The 17,631-nt window shown below is 46.4% G+C and overlaps 1 protein-coding gene across 1 annotated transcript in view; it reads right to left on the minus strand.

The window, feature by feature from the left end:
- Positions 1–17,631, minus strand: part of ryr2a (ryanodine receptor 2a (cardiac)) — a 1,117,859-nt gene that overhangs the window by 224,674 nt on the left and 875,554 nt on the right. The window contains exons 61-64 of the mRNA XM_072511661.1: positions 10,558–10,607; positions 7,683–7,743; positions 4,134–4,372; positions 146–227 (exon numbers count right to left, since the gene is read on the minus strand). Coding sequence (XP_072367762.1) covers positions 146–227; positions 4,134–4,372; positions 7,683–7,743; positions 10,558–10,607 — 432 coding nt within the window. The remainder of the gene's footprint in view (positions 1–145; positions 228–4,133; positions 4,373–7,682; positions 7,744–10,557; positions 10,608–17,631) is intronic.

Here is a 17,631-nt window from a genome sequence, read left to right on the forward strand (position 1 = left end):
GTTTTTTAATGTATCAATCCGCTGTATTGCAGGTAATGTCTTTGAGGATGACACCTGAGAAACAATGGCATATGTTACCACAATACAAGTAATTCTTCGATACAAGCTGTCTACGGTTTAACATTTCCACTGGCTATTTGCTTACCTTTCTACGTATATGCTTTTCCCCGTACCCAGTGCATATAAGCTGCTTAATATTCTGTAACCAGAAACCTGCACGTCATCCACTGCAAAAGAAGAGTGCCACCAGCATGTTAATTCTCCAACTCATTGTGATACAAGTGATATAATATTTACCCTCCATCCACTCTTAAGAGGTCACAGGTTTATCCGTGGTGCAGATGTTCCAGGAGCTGAGAGGGCTTGTGCTATTAACCGGAGATGTTATTTTTAAATGATATCTAAAAAATTAGTCATCGTTTTTCCTGAAAAGAGCTCCAGTGTGTTATGGATCTTCCTTGTTGATGACTTAAAGCTGAACTGGTCCGCTCTAGAAGATATAATCTGAACAGATCTATCTGAACAAAATCTGCTTTTCTGGCATCATCCATGTTTGCGCAGTGGGAATCAATTTCAAGATTGCACAGGTGGCACGGTGGAGCAGTGGTTAGCATTGCTGCCTCACGGCGCCGAGGACCCGACTTCGATCCCGGCCCTGGGTCACTGTCCGTGCGGAGTTTGCACATTCTCCCCGTCTTTGCGTGCGTCTCACCCCCCCACAAAACAAAAGATATGCAGGGTAGGTGGATTGGCCATGCTAATTTGCTCCTTAAATGGAAAAAAAATTAAGAGTGCATGCTCTTGCATTAACAGCACATTTCTTTGAGCTTCGCCTCACAAGCAGTATGTTCCAGAAAATGACTCTTCGTGTCCCTTATTTTGAACACTTCCAGTGAAGTTGTTTTACTTACTTGCTGTGTGATAAGTGCAAGCACTGAAAAATTACAATATTCAAGAGCAACTGCCTAATATCCTGTTTCTGTTCTCATACTGCTGGTAATTCTTCATGCTCTAATAGCAACATTCAGAAGCTCTGCAAAACACACTCCCTTCACAGCTGTGCCCGAGCTGACGTAAGATTTATAGTCCTCAGGCTCCATTCTTTCTTGGGGTAGGGGGTTGGGGGTCATCCAAATATAATTTTGCTTTTGCCACTTGAGTATTTTGTTGGATTGGTCACTTGTCGTAATTCTGAGAAAAATGGATGACTGCATTTATTGAACCAGACAACGGAGCATGGATAGATTGATCTAGGCAGCGGAAGAGTTCACTCAAAGGACAGGACTGTTTTGTCCACTGCCGTACTGTAGGATGGAAGGTGGCCAGTTCAATCTGAATGATGAGATGTGAACCTGAGCATCAAATTGAGCTGTTGAAGTCAGTTTGATCAATCTATTTGGCGACATTGCAGTTTGGGTCCAGGGTAACAACTGATCTGCCTCTAACATTAAGTCGCTGTCTTGTGTTTCTTGCACACTGCAGATTTTAAGCATTACTGTTAACTCTTATACAGTAGGATACATTTATTGTTGATATGCTGAAGGAATCATGAACTGATATTCTTTTACCTGTCAATGCCTTTGTTAAACACATTAAATTAAACTGGAGTGACCTCAATGTGGACTGAGCAAAGCCCTCAGCTAACGAGAATACTGCATTTCAAAATACGACAATTAAAGTTTGAACGAGAAGAGGTATTCTCTGTATGATTTTAGCCAGACTAAAATCACAGATTTCAGAAGGAGGCCATTTGGCCCCTTGTGTCTGTACAGGCCTTCTGAATGAGCAATTCACCTATTTCCACTCCCCTGCCTTTCCCCCACAGCCCAGAACCTCTTTTCTTTTTGGATAATGAGCCAATTCCCTTTTGAAAACCTCAATTGACCCAGACTCCACCACGCTCTCAGGCAGAGCATTCCCGATGATAACCAATTGCTGCATGAAAATGTTTTTCCTCATCTGGCCAAGTACCTTAAACCTGTGCCCTCTGGTCTACGACCCTTTCACCAAAGACATCAGTTTCTCCTTTCACCTCATCTACCCTTGCCCATACACCTCATGATTTTGAATAACTTTATCAAATCTTTTCACAAACTTCTCTTCTCCAAGGAAAATAGTCCCAATTGCTCCCATCCTTCTACATAATTGAAGTTCTTCATTCCTGGAACCATCCTCGTGAACCTTTTCTGCACCCTCAGGAAGGCTTTCCCATCCTTCCTAAAGCGAGGTGCCCAGAACGGAATGCAATACTCCAGTTGAGGCCAAACCGATGTCTCACACAGGTTTAACCTAATTTTCCTGTTTGTGTATTCTATACCCAGGATGTCCTTTGCTTTCTTATCCATGCTCTCCACCTGCCCTGCCGCCTTCAATGATTTACACACATACACCCTGTTCCCTCTGCTCCTGGAACCCTTTAGAATTGTACTCTTTATTTTATGTTGTCTCTCCGTGTCTTTCCTGTCAAAATGAATCACTTCACACTTCTCTGCATTAAATTTCATCTGTCCGCCATTCCACCAACTTGTGTACGTCTTTCTGAAATTCTACACTTTCCTCCTCATGGTTCACAACACAGTTTCACATCAGCTGTGCCCTGTACACCAAGATCCATGTCATTAATACATATCAGGAAGAGCAGGAGTCCTAATACCGGTCCCTAGGGGGCTTCACGATAAATTTTCCTCCAGTTTAAAAAACAATTGTTCACCATGACTCTTTGCTTCCTGCCGCTTGGGTCAATTTTGTAACCATGATGCTGTTGTCCCTTTTATTTCGTGGCCTCTAACATTACTCGCAAGACTGTTGTGTGGCACTTTATCAAATGCCTTTTGGGAGTTCATGTACATCACATCAACAATATTACCCTCATGAACCTTTCCTGTTACTTCATCAAAAAACACAAGAAAGTTAGTTAAGCATAATTTGTCCACAACAAATCCAGGTTGATGTTTCTTAATTAACCCATATTTTCCCAATTGACTTAACTTTATTCCCAAAATTATGGGTTGGAAATGTTCCCCAACACTATTTTTTGAACAAGATTATAACATTTGCAATTCTCCTATCCTCTGGTACCACCCAAAAGAATACAAGGAAAATTATAAAATACGACCAGTTCCTCCGCAATTTCCACTCTCACTTCCTTCAGTATCCTTGGATGCATCCCATCTTGTCCTGGTGTCTTATCAACTTTAAGTACAGACAGCCTATTGAATGATTAGTTTTAAACCCTTCAAGTGTCTGAACTACCTTCTCTTTCACTATGGAATGGGCAGCATCTTCTTTCTTATTATAGACAGATGCAAAGCATTTATTTAATATGTTAGCTATGCTCCCTGACTCCGTGCATAAATCCACCTTTTGGCCCCGAATCGCACCCCACACCTCCTCTTACTGCACGTTTACTATTTACATGTCCATACAGAAGACTTTTGGGTTAACTTTAGTTAGCTGCCAGTCTCTTTGCCTCTATTATTTGCTTTTTCAACTCCCCTCTGAATCTTCTACATTAGACCTGGTTCTCAATTGTATTATCCACCCGACACCTGTCATAAACACACTTTATCTGTAATTTCTATCTCCTTTGTCATCCAGAGAGCTCTGAATTTGTTTGCTTTACCTTTCCCTTCATGGGAATATACCTTCACTGCAATTAAACGATCAAGAGCCTGGGGAGCTCCAAAGATGGGAAGGGGGTTGGTGGGGGGGGGGACTGTGACCTTTAGGGAGGGATGCCTCTCATTGGCTCAGGGGACCCGCAACGGTGGTCCCCCCCCCCCCCCCCCACACACCCACACCCACCCACCCAGGAGCAGGCGGACTGCCTCAATGCCTCCCAGCCCTCTTAAAAGTTTAGACAGGTTGAGGGCAGTAGGGAAGTTGGTGACCTGCTGTATTTTATGTGCCCTCCCAAAGCCTTTAAACATGTTGGTGAGGAAGCATAAACTCCAGTACCATGAGTCATTGTGGCCTTTTAGAGGACGTCGACACTGAAGGATAGATGAACCATTGCAAATTTATCATGTTATGGCACAAATAAATTTCCCCCAAAAATGTCACAGGCAATCATTGCTAGATTAGATTAATCAAGAGGCTATAGGCAAACAGCTCTAAAAAGAATGAAAACATACAAATCAGATCTTCTCCAAACTGGTGCTGTCCAATATGTTCAAACAACGACGACAAGACTGGCAGCAGTGCCACGGTGGTATAATTGATGATTTGGGTCACTCCCTTTGGCTGCATCCTCGTGTGAGTGAACTGACCCAATTTAAGGTTTTCAATGGTTTTTTCCAAATCCTCCGCTGCATTTTCAAAGAAGGCCCGTAAAGCCAGTTTAACAGACTCCAGGCCAGTCTTCATCACCGTTCTACGTAAAACAAGACAATCATTTAGAGGTGGTCAACAAGCAGTCCAAGCTCTCTGAGTGGCAAAATATTCCCCCCTATTTGGTCGGAGGGGCAGACGCAGGGTGGATTCCCAGCCATCAGCGGGTTGACGATTAGGTTCATTAATCAACCAATTGACACCTATAATCCTTGAGCTCACCACAATTTAGTTATATCTCAGGCATTAAACGGAGACCACATGGCATTCCCACACCCTTGGAAGGCCGTCTAGTTAACCCTGTCAGGTTTACCAGCGTCCTACCTTGACAATCTCTCATTTTCAGACACTTTGTGCCCAGTCAAGAGACCCGACATCAGGAAGGGGAAGCCTGCTCACCGACAACAACCACCCCCCCACCCCAGTAATCCTCACTCAGTGACGCCCATTCCGACATCACTCACATTTGGTCTGGGATCCCACAATGATCATGGGCCTCATTTCATAGAATTTACAGTGCAGAAGGAGGCCATTCGGCCCATCGAGTCTGCACCGGCTCTTGGAAAGAGCACCCTACCCAAGGTCCACACCTCCACCCCATCCCCATAACCCAGTAACCCCACCCTACACTAAGGGCAATTTTGGACACTATGGGCAATTTAGCATGGCCAATCCACCTAACCCGCACATCTTTGGACCGTGGGAGGAAACCGGAGGAAACCCACGCACACACGGGGAGGATGTGCAGACTCCGCACAGTGACCCAAGCCGGAATCGAACCTGGGACCCTGGAGCTGTGAAGCATTTGTGCTATCCACAATGCTACCGTGCTGCCCTTTTTAGAAGTTAGATTGAGGGATATTAAAGGGCCTTGAAGTAAATTTATTTATTAATTCATGGGATGTGGGCTTCGCTGGTTCGGCCAGCAATCCTTTCCCATCATTAATTGCCCTTCAAAAGGTGGTGCTGAGTTATTGAACCACTACAGTCCATGTGGTATAGGTACACCAACAGTGCTGTTAGGAAGGGAGTTCCAGGATCTTGCCCCAGCGACGGTGAATAATATTAATAATAATCGCTTATTGTCTCAAGTAGGCTTCAACGAAGTTACTGTGAAAAGCCCCTAGTCGCCACATTCCGGCGCCTGTTCAGGGAGGTCAGTATGGAAATTGAACCCGCGCTGCTGGCATTGTTCTGCATTACAAGCCAGCTGTTTAGCCCACTGTGCTAAACCAGCCCCAAGTAACAACAATGTATTTCCAAGTCAGGATGGGAGGAGCTTGGAGGTGAACTTCCAGGTGGTGGTGTTCCAGGGTATCTACTGTCCTTGTCCTTCGAGTTGGTAGTGGCCGTGGGTTTGAAAGGTGCTGCCTCAGGAGCCTTGATGACCTCCTACAGTGTATCTTATGCCACTGCCACTGTTCGTTGATGGTGGAAGAAGTAAATGCTTGTGAAAGGGATGCCAATCAAGTGAGCTGCTCTGTCCTGGATGGCGTTGAGCTTCTTTAGTGTTGTTTTGAGCTGTACTCAGCCAGTCAAGTGGAGAGTATTTCATCACATTCCTGACTTGTGCCTTGTAGGTGGTGGACAGGCTGTGGGGAGTCAGAAGGTGAGTTACTCAACTCAAGATTCCTAGCCTCTGACCTGCTCTTACAGCCACAGTATTTATATGGCTAGTCCAGTTCAGTTTTTAGTCAACGGTAACTGAATGTTGATTTTGTGGGGGGGGATTCAGTGAATGCCATTGAATGTCAAGGGGTAATGGTTAGATTCTCTCTTGCTGGAGATGGTCATTGCCTGGCACTTGTGTGGCGCAAATGTTACTTGCCACTTGTCATCCCAAGTGTGGATATTGTCCAGGTCTTGCTACAATGGACATGGACTGCCTCAGCATTTGAGGAGTGGCAAATGGTTCTGAGCATTGTGCAATCATCAGCAAACATCCCCACAGCTAACCTTATGATGGAAGGAAGGTTATTGATGAAGCAGCTGCAGATGGTTGGGCCAGGACATTGCCCTGAAGATATCCGGCAGTGATGTCCTGGAGTTGAGATGACTGATCTCTAACCACCACAACCATCTTCCTTTGTGCCAGGTGCCAATCAATGGAGAGATATTCCCCTAATTCCCATTGACTGCAGCTTTGTTAGGTCCCCTCAATACCACGCTCAGTCTAATGAGACCTTGATATCCAAGGCAGTCACTCTGGTCTCACCTCACATTAAATGTAGAGTGGTGGGCTCATTGCTGCCAGATGTCACTGCTGGCCCTGGCGGCATGCGGAGCTGGTTGGCTGGCAGCTCCCGGCAGGCGGAACTTCCACCACCGGGTACCCAGGTCATTGGGAAGGCCCAATGGTAACCACCTAAGTGTCCGACGGGCACATGAATGTGTTGGGATTTCCCAACAGAACTGATGGCGGTTCCTGACTGGTCCTCCAACTAGAGGCAAGACCCCTGTTGACCTGACAAAATCCCGGCCTGTGTATTTTTCTATCTCTGATTGTGATTTTGCTGCACAGCCATATTAGCAGCTACCATCACAATAAAAATATATTGGAGGCGATCAAACTTCTGGGAAGGGGAAAGGAAGAGTTGCAAAATCACAATTTGTCTCACCTTGTCCAATAATACCACTGAAATTCAATTTCTGCAGTTTGAAAGTTGCACAAATTCAGTAAGTTCCTGACAATGTTATTCTTTGATAGTCTGGCATCTTACTTCACAAGGCAGCAATTCCATAAGCATTTGTGCATCACTGGATTCAAAATAATATTTATCATGCGAATAAAAAGTGCACTATCGGGATAAGATTTTACTTTTAAACAGGTGCCAGACAATCCACCTGATGGTGACCACTGAGAAGCACTCGACCATTTTGATTGCTTTGCTGAAGGGCTTTCATTCAATGTTAATGCTCATGATGCCTGAAATTATCACAGCCTTTCATTTGTGGATTGCTGGAAACAAAGCAATAAAACTGAAAACAGGTACAGGATTGCTTATAGCAATGACATCCCTCCCACACTATCTTTCTTTTCCACCCATACACACACTTTTAACTGTGCCAGGCTCAGGTTCAAGTCTGGACACCTTGTAATAAGGTCGGGTGGGGTTTACAATCCAGCTGCACGTCGAAGTTTGCAACCGTCCGTCACCTACTTCACACAATCTGCAACAATGTGGTGTGGTCTGAAGTCTGCTGTGAGGATCCAGCTGAAGCTACTCCCGTTGCTGTAAGGGACCCAGGAAACAATTTTAACTTGATGGGCCCATGAAGCGTTCGGCGGACGGGCTGCAATTGAACATTCTTGCTGCATGTTTATCTAAACAACACTGGATTGAGTGGTTTACCTGGCATCTAAAGTCTGGCCCAATATGTGAAGACAGTTTACAATGGATGTGGCATCATTCCCTGCAGTAAAAAAATAACATTGATTTACAATGAGGGGCAAAATGGATTATGCTTTGGCAGACAGTGCAAAACCATTGTCAACTATGGCAGTGCCATGTGTTGCGCGGAAAATAAATAATATTTGTTGTGCAGCAAAATGGAGGCTAATAAGTCCCTGAAAAATGCCATAAATGATAAGTCTGTACCTTCGGATTGTTACCTCCTAGTGACAGCATAAAGAAGCTTCAGCCATTCTGGAAGGGGAACATGCAAGGTATAGGGCAGTTTGCCCTTTTTTTTTTTAAACCTGAATTCTCTTTGTCAATATTATCTTTGGAAAGAATGCTCGCAGACCAAATTCTTCAGATTTTCCCACATTTGTATAGAGATTGCACAGGCTACGAAAGGTCTCATTACCAGATCTTAGCCTGACATCAATGACTGGACATTCAAGAGTCTCATCGCATCCCGGAGCTGGATTTTAAATAGACGTTTTACATTCAGCCTCGAGTCTTCACCGAAATCTGTGCATGTACTTTAAAAGGGCAAATCTGGCTCCTGGAGCGGAAGTACACGGGTCGGATTATTGTGGATGTTCCCCAAATCCTCGGGTTGCAAACATAGTTCATGTTAATGGATCATAGTTCATGTTAATATTTTAGAGGTTAAGTTTTAGTACTGGGAATATTAAAGTTGCAAATATGAGGTAATTAAAATTCTGGACACTGGAGATTAAAAAGCAATAGTAGTTCAATCGGTGACCTATGTTTGAAGTCAGATAGGATGAGACGGATCCATAGATCAAATTATTTATCTAATGAACTCAAGACATGTTTTTTTTAAATAATTGCATGTGGGCGTCGCTGTTTGAGCCAGCATTTGCCCATCCATAATTGCCCTTCAACTGATTGCTTTGCTAGGCCATTTCAGAGGGTATTTAAGAATCCACAACATTGCTGTGGGTCTGGAGTCACGTGTAGGCCAGAGCAGGTAAGGATGACCGATTTCTTTCCTTACAAGGTATTAGTGAACCAGATGTTTTTTCATGACAGGCAATGATAGTTTCATGGTCATCGTTAGACATTTAATTCCAGTTATTTATTGAATTCAAATTTCACCATCTGCTGTGGTGGAATTCAAACCCTGGGCCCCAGAGAATTACTCTCGGTCTCTGGATTACTAGTTCAGTGACAATACCACTACTCCACCATATTTCCTCTGCAATCCTTGCTGTAATGGCAGTCTAGAGAGATGTTTTTGTTTTGGGAGTTGGTTTAATTTGGTTTACAAACATTCAGCGAACCCTGAAAAGCTGTAAAACTCATTTACTTCATTAGATCAGAGAAGGGATTGTAAATGAGAGACAATTAACTTAAGGGTCAATTTGAGGATAGCCGAGCTGGCTACGTTGTCGTGGAGATAAGTGAAGCTTACGGGACTTCTCTGGTTTCAGCTGGTTGGGGTATTTGTCGAGAGAGTTAGTTGCAGTTTGGGCCTTGTGTGGTTTGCAGCCCACTGAGAGATGATAACCAAATAAGTGACAGTTAGATAGGCCTGCACTGTAAACAGAGTTTTAAAAAAACCTTAATCGTTGATTCTGTGGAATGCAGACAAGACTTAATCTAAGTTTGAATTTTGTGAAGGAAAGAAAACGGGAAGATAGTCTGGTTTGAAACTAGTGGAAGAATCTAAAGTGGTCTTCCACAGAGACATAGGCTAAATAAAGTAACAAGTACATTTGTTTGGAAGTATGAGAAAAGTAACCAGAACAAGGGACCGATGTATCCACAATCAAGAGATGGTAAATGGAAGTTTTATCTCTGAGATTAGCTGGAACTGAGGAGAATTCTCCTGAGGACTTTGACATACTTATGTGTGGGCCCTCCAGAAATAAATAACTTTAAGATTGATGCACCTTTTAACAGGAGTCTTGGAAGAAGTAAGAAGTAAACCTGATTGCATAACACATGCATTTAAAAGCTATTAACTCACTCGCATTTGCTTTGTTTGATTTGTTCTATATACACATTGGTTAGTGTTTTGTTACCAACAGTGAAATCTTGCTGCATAGTGTCATTGGGTAAAACAGGTGTTCGATTTCAGTGTTGACAGCTCCTGACTTGATCGTAACCCTCACCATACCCTTGACAGAAGAGTGGGGAAAACCCCCAAGATATGGCATTAATAGCAGTTTACAATGTTTCACCAAGTTTCTAAATAGGTCTTCCTACAGCTATAATGTCACCATTTTCACCTAGTAACATGATTAACAGGACCATCACTTTAATACGCCTGAACCACAATTAATCATTTTGGATGGCCTCTGTTTAGAAGGCAAAGGAACTGCTGTGTGATGCATGGCTGGTTGTATTTGGCGTTTGCTGAACATGTATAGCAAATGAAACAGACGACTGACATCTATATTAGCACAAATATTTGAAAGACTGTAACATACAGCAGTTGTCACTGAGCACAAACACAAGCTTTTAACCAATGGGACAGAAAAAATATCATGCTTTCTGTATGAATAGTTAAATGATGAACTTTAGATATTCTAGATTTTAAGGAACCACAGCAGGCAAGGGGGCTAAAGATCAATAACCAAAAGTGACAGTGATGAAAACAGGTGGGGGGTGGGGGTGGGGGGGAGGCACCATAACTATCTATAGGAAGTATCAAATTAACCGGAAGGGCAGGAAATAGGGAAAAAGTGACCAGCCAAACACAACAACATGCTAAACCAGCCATGCAAAAGGCCAAAGCACAAAATCAGAACATGTACACGGTGAGAAAACAATATGCTGCCATGCTTCAGTCGTTTATGCTTTAGCTTACCAAACAGTGATATCCTATGTCTGACAAGCACTCCAAGTTTGCAGAAGAGGCTGAAGTGGAGAGAAGGAAGAATAGAGGGGAAACAAAACAGAAAAAGGAAACGGCTGAAATAAAAGCCTATCAATTAATGTGACACCATGAAGAAAGAAGTCTTTCAAGAAAAAAATCAGAACTACACAGTGTGGGACCATTATGGAGCTCTGGGGACACATTACGGTCTAGATTATGAGTCTGTAACACAAGATTGTACAGTATATGCAAAGCCAAGTGCATAGCTTTTATTAAAATGAAAAAGCAGCTTCTATGTGTTAATAAAAATAAAAGTTCATTAAAGCAAAGGAGCACTTGCTGTTTTGCTATAAAGTCAGTCAAATTTCACATCAGGTGAACAGTAAAATTTGATCAGAGACATAAGTGACTTTGGAACAGGTGCAAATTCTTTCTTCAAAATCTATCCCCGTACCACACGTTAACCGTAATTGCTAACATCCTTCAGATTCTCTGCACTCTGATCAGACATCATACTCCGACTGAGGGCCTGGGAATGTGACCTGCTCCAAGCCCTCAGCCATCATCTTACACGATCAGCTGCAGTAGGGAATGCCAACTGAGGCAGAACAACTTGATCTCTCGTTATCCCATGAGAAGTGCTCGGTATTTTCTCCGCACCCCTCACTGATGGCCGGCCCAAGATCAAAATTTCATCTGCAACAGGAATCACCAGTGGAGAAGAGTACCCTAACACATTCACGTACACTATGTGAAACAAAGCTCTTTTTCATGGCTGGGAGATCTTTACTCTTATCGATTAAAGGTATTTGACGTTGAATCGGTTTCCCAAAGGTATATTTAAAACACCAATGTTTTCTTTTCTCCTTGCATATTACAAAGAGGATTGTAGAAATCAAATGTCAATGTTCTCAAAGCCAGACCACTTAATTTTCAAAATTACCCATTTATTTTCCAAAGTAAAATAAACATATTTTCCACATTAGTCACTACATTCACCTATTTTTCTTATCCCATTTCTTCTGGTGAAATTATTCAACGTTTTACCAACATTTCTCAATAGGTGGCACTCTAATCACAGGGTAAGTTAACTATACGACTGTATCATCATTCCCTTCTTGCTGATCGCAAATTGTGATGTTAGTCAAGAAAATAAAAACGTTCACTTCAAATTCCTTCATTCATAATTTAACAAATTGTCCGCCTATTTAACATAAACAGGTTCATTTCTTTTTTCAAATAATGGGCAAAAGAACCTGATGCAATATATGAATGCTTCTGTTCTTAATGATGTACCGTGCAAAATTTCTCTTATATGCCAACCATAATAATGTCAGGATAAATAAGACCATAAGTTATATATTCGTAAGTTTCCTTTTTAAAAAATGGAATAGAAACATAAATACAGATGTTCTCTTTATATACCCCGCATGATTGATTTGTATGTAAACAATAGGGCAGCATGGTAGCAAAGTGGGTTACCACTGTTGCTTCACGGCGCCAGGGTCCCAGGTTCGATTCCCGACTTGACTCACTGTCTGTGCGGAGTCTGCAAGTTCTCCCTGTGTTTGCATGGGTTTCCTTCGGGTGCTCCAGTTTCCTCCCACAAACAGAACATAGAACATAGAACAGTACAGAACAGGCCCTTTGGCCCTCGGTGTTGTGCCGAGCCTTATTCAAAACCAAGATCAAGCTATCCCACTCCCTGTCATTCTGGTGTGTTCCATGTGACTATCCAATAACTGCTTGAAAGTTCCTAAAGTGTCCGACTTCACTATCACAACAGGCAGTCCACTCCACACCCTAACCACTCTGAGTAAAGAACCTACCTCGGACATCCCTCCTATATCTCCCACCCTGAACCTTATAGTTATGTCCCCTTGTAACAGCTACATCCACCCAAGGAAATAGTCTCTGAACATCCACTCTATCTATCCCCCTCATCATCTTATAAACCCCTATTAAGTCGCCTCTCATCCTCCTCCACGCCAAAGAGAAAAGCCCTAGCTCCCTCAACCCTTCCTCATAAGACCTATCCTCCAAACCAGGCAGCATCCTGGTAAATCTCCTTTGCACCTTTTCCAATGCTTCCACATCCTTCCTATCATGAGGTGACCAGAACTGTACACAATACTCCATATGTGGTCTCATAAGGGTCATGTATAGTTGCAGCATAACCCCACGGCTCTAAAACTCAAGCCCCCTGTTAATAAACGCTAACACACTATAGGCCTTCTTCACGGCTCTGTCCACTTGAGTGGCAACCTTCAGAGATCTATGGACATGAACCCCAAGATCTCTCTGTTCCTCCACATTCCTCAGAACCCTGTCGTTGACCCTGTAATCCGCAAATGAATCACCTCGCACTTATCAGGGTTAAACTCCATCTGCCATTTTTCGGCCCAGCTCTGCATCCTATCAATGTCTCTTTGCAGCCTACAACAGCCCTCCACCTCATTCACTACTCCACCAATCTTGGTGTCATCAGCAAATCTACTGACCCACCCTTCAGCCCCCTCCTCCAAGTCATTGATAAAAATCACAAATAGCAGAGGACCCAGCACTGATCCCTGTGGTACACCGCTGGTAACTGGTCTCCAGCCTGAAAATTTTCCATCCACCACCACTCTCTGTCTTCTATGTGATAGCCAGTTACTTATCCAATTGGCCAAATTTCCCTCTGTCCTACACCTCCTTACTTTCTTCATGAGCCGACCATGGGGAACCTTATCAAACGCCTTACTGAAATCCATGTATGCGACATCAACTGCTCTACACACCTGGGGCGGGATTCCCCGACCCCCCGCCGGGTCGGAGAATCGAAGGGGGCTATCGTGAATCCCGCCCCGCCGGTTGCCGAATTCGCCGGCACTGGATATTCGGCGGGCCGGGAATCGCGCCGCGCCGGTCGGCTGGCCGCCCCCCCCCCCCCCCCCCCCCGCCCACCGCACCCGGCGATTCTCTGGCCCACGTTGGGCCGAAGTCTCGCTGCTGGAATGCCTGTCCCGCCGGCGAGAATCAAACCACCTCTCTTCCCGGCGGGACTAGGTGGCGCGGGCGGGCTCCGGGGTCCTGGGGGTGCCTCCACGGTGGCATGGCCCGCGATCGGGGGCCCCTGATCCGTGGGCGGGCCTGTGCCGTGGGGGCACTCTTTTCCCTCCGCCTCGGCCACAGTCTTCACCATGGCCGATGCGTAAGAGACACACACACCCCTGTGCATGCGTGGGGATGACGTCAGCAGCCGCTGACGCTCCCGCGCATGTGCGGACTTGCGCCGATCGGTCCTTTTGGCCCCGGCTGGCGTGGCGCCAAAGGCCTTTTCTGCCGGTCGGCGGCGCGTCAACCACTCCGGCGCGTGCCTAGCCCCTCAAGGTGAGTGCTTGGCCCCGAAAGGTGCGGACTCCGCACCTTTGGGGCGGCCCGACGCCAGAGTGGTTCACGCCATTCCATCCCGCCGGGACCCCGCACCCCGCCGGGTAGGGGAGAATCGACCCGGCCGTAGTAACCTCCTCAAAGAATTCAAATTTGTGAGGCAAGATTTACCCTTCACGAATCCGTGTTGACTATCCCGGATTAAGTTGCATCTTTCCAAATGCTCATAAATCCTATCCTTCAGGACCTTTTCCATTAACTTACCGACCACCGAAGTAAGACTAACCGGCCTATAATTACCAGGGTCATTCCTATTCCCTTTCTTGAACAGAGGAACAACATTCGCCACTCTCCAGTCCTCTGGCACTATCCCCGTGGATAACGAGGACCCAAAGATCAAAGCTAAAGGCTCTGCAATCTCATCCCTTGCCTCCCAAAGAATCCTAGGATATATCCCATCTGGCCCAGGGGACTTGTCGACCCTAAGGTTTTTCAAAATTGCTAATACATCCTTCCTCAGAACATTAGGGGCTGGTTTAGCACACTGGGCTAAATAGCTGGCTTTTAAAGCAGACCAAGGCAGGCCAGCAGCACGGTTCAATTCCCGTACCAGCCTCCCCGAACAGGCGCCGTAATGTGGCGACTAGGGGCTCTTCACAGTAACTTCATTTGAAGCCTACTTGTGACAGTAAGCAATTTTCATTTCATCTACCTCCTCCAGCGCTACCCGCCTGTATCACACTCTCATCGTTAAAAACATGGCCCCTCTCCTTGGTGAACACTGAAGAAAAGTATTCATTCAACGCCTCTCCTATCTCTTCTGACTCCATGCACAAGTTCCCACTACTGTCCTTGACCGGAAAGATGTGGGGCGGGATTCTCAGAGCCTCCGCGGCGAAATCGCGCTCGGTGCCGGGGCGCAGAATGGGCGTCAGACCCGCAATCGGGTCCGACACCGATCCTGCAATTCTCCAGGGACCGGAGAATCGCCGTTAATCGGGTGCGCGCGTTCGACGCGGCGCTGGTCAGGGGCCATTGAAAGAGGCCCCCGCAGCTATTCTCCGCCGACAACTGGCCGAGTTCCCGCCGGTGCGGTTCAGTCATGGTTGCACCCGGCGGGAGCTCGGTGTGGCGGCTGCGGACTCAGTCCACGGACGTCACCGGTGGGGACCTCCAGGGCAGCCAGGCTCACAATCGGGGGCCACCGATTGGCGGGCGCACGTGATCTGGGGGGGGGGGCCTATATTCTCGGGCCCGATCTGCTGTGTGGGTCCGCCATGTTGCGCGGGGCCACCGCCGCGTGCATGCGCGGACACCTGGACGGAAGTGCAGGGCCCCGGATCGGCAAACGGAACTGCGAGGACTACTCCGGGGCCCTGCTAGCCCCTTTCAGGTAGGAGAATCACTCTGGACTTTATCCAGGAAAGTCCAGAGTGATTCCCGCCCGTTTTCTCACAGGCGTGGGGCATAGCCCCATTATTTCATAGAATTTACAGTGCAGAAGGAGGCCATTCAGCCCATCGAGTCTGCACCGGCTCTTGGAAAGAGCACCCTACTTAACCCCACCCTCCACCCTAACCTCGTAACCCTGCAACCCCATCTAACCTAAGGGCAATTTAGCATGGCCAATCCACCTAAGCTGCACATTTTGACTGAGTCCATTATCAGAGAATTACGCCTGTGCTGTTAGGTAATTTGGGCATTCTGAATTCTCCCTCAGTGTACCCGAACAATCGCCGGAATGTGGTGACTGGGGTTTTTTCACAGTAACTTCATTGTAGCCTTAATGTAAGCCTACTTGTGACATGAATAAGGATTATTATTATAAAAGGAATAGATTTACCGCAGCAAAACCTCCTGAAGCCAGCTCAGGAATTTCTGGCCATCTAACTGAGCCCCTGAAAGTGGGTCATTGCATTGATTCAAGGCTGAGCTGGATAGATTCTTGCCAGGCATCAGGGGCGAGATTCTCCGACCCCCCGCCGGGTCGGAGAATCGCCGGGGGCTGGCGTGAATCCCGCCCCTGCCGGTTGCCGAAGTCTCCGGCACCGGATATTCGGCGGGGGCGGGAATCGCGCCGCGCCAGTTGGCGGCCCCCCCCCCGCCCGGATGGGCTGAAGTCCCGCCGCTAAAATGCCTGTCCCGCTGGCGTATATTAAACCACCTACCTTACCGGCGGGACAAGGCGGCGCGGGCGGGCTCCGGGGTCCTGGGGGGGGGGCGTGGGGTGATCTGGCCCCGGGGAGCGCCCCCACGGTGGCCTGGCCCGCGATCGGGGCCCACCGATCCGCGGGTGGGCCTGTGCCGTGGTGGCACACTTTCCCTTCCGCCTCCGCCACGGTCTCCACCATGGCGGAGGCAAGAGACTCCCACCAATGCGCATGCGCGGGAATGACGTCAGCGGGCGCTAACGCTCCCGCGCATGCGCCGCCCGGAGATGTCATTTCCGTGCCAGCTGGCGGGGCACCAAAGGCCTTTTCCGCCAGCTGGCGGGGTGGAAATTCGTCCGACGCTGACCTAGCCCCTTAAGGTTGGGGCTCGCCCCCAAAGATGCGGAGCATTCCGTACCTTTGGGGCGGCGCGATGCCCGACTGATTTGCGCCGTTTTGGGCGCCAGTCGGCAGACATCGCGCAGTTTCCGGAGAATTTCGCCCCAGAATCAAGGGTAATGGAGGGCAGACAGCAAAGTGGGGCCATCGAATGGCTCGAAGGGTAGAATGACATACCCCTGTTTCTAAGTCCGATGCTCATCAAAATCTTAGTTTAAAATTAGGTTTTAAAAAAAATAAAAAATGATTTGTTGTCTGATCTGTCACCAATAACTTTAAACCTTTTAGTTATTATTCACTTTTGTTTAATTTGCTTAAAAGTGCAACAAAAAAAAAGCCATATTCTGCCATTTGCACAAATAATCCTCCAGTTATCTTGTATTCTTATCATTCTCAGCTAACAGGGCAACGGGGTAAAGGTGACCTGCTTACCTGGCACTGTGAACAACACATCTATGATTGTTCAGTGTTGTGAAGCCCCGTGGCACACTTTTACTCCGGTAATTCGATTGTTTCAATGTGTGTCATGGCGTGATTGTTAAGAGTGAGACTTATCCTTACAGTATTGGTTTAACAATCTAGAGGTTGTACATCATGGAATCATATAATCCCTATGTCATGTTGAGTGTTCTGATGCACAAATGATCCAACACGGCTGTAGATGGTACAACTCAGTGTTATTGTCTAAACAACTGTAACAACTAACTACTGGCTTGGGTACGTGCTTCACCAGCTAACCTGTGGACCCAGCCCTATCACTATCTTAGTGAGGCACTCAGCACATGGTCTATGACTGACTGGCGCGCTGTGAGCTCTGTGCTCTGAGCTATCTCCTGGTAGAATGAGCGGGAACTGTGGTGTTCCCTGTTTTATAGCGCGTGTGCTCTCACTGGTGATTGGCTGCGATGTTATGTGTGTGCTGGTTGGTCCAACTGCCTGTTCATCAGTGTGTGTGTGATTGCACCATGATATGCTGATGTGGATATCATGACATCTCCCCCTTTCACAAGGATATGTGCCTACATGCTAATAAATAGAAATGTGTACTGAGTGTATCTGAGTACGTGTGTGCAATATTTACAACATGTACATGAGACTAAACTATATACAGAGGAAGCTGTCAGGTGCAACAGAACAACGAGGT

This window comes from Scyliorhinus torazame, chromosome 1 (genome assembly GCF_047496885.1).
Source record: "Scyliorhinus torazame isolate Kashiwa2021f chromosome 1, sScyTor2.1, whole genome shotgun sequence".
Classification (NCBI taxonomy): Eukaryota; Metazoa; Chordata; class Chondrichthyes; order Carcharhiniformes; family Scyliorhinidae; genus Scyliorhinus; species Scyliorhinus torazame.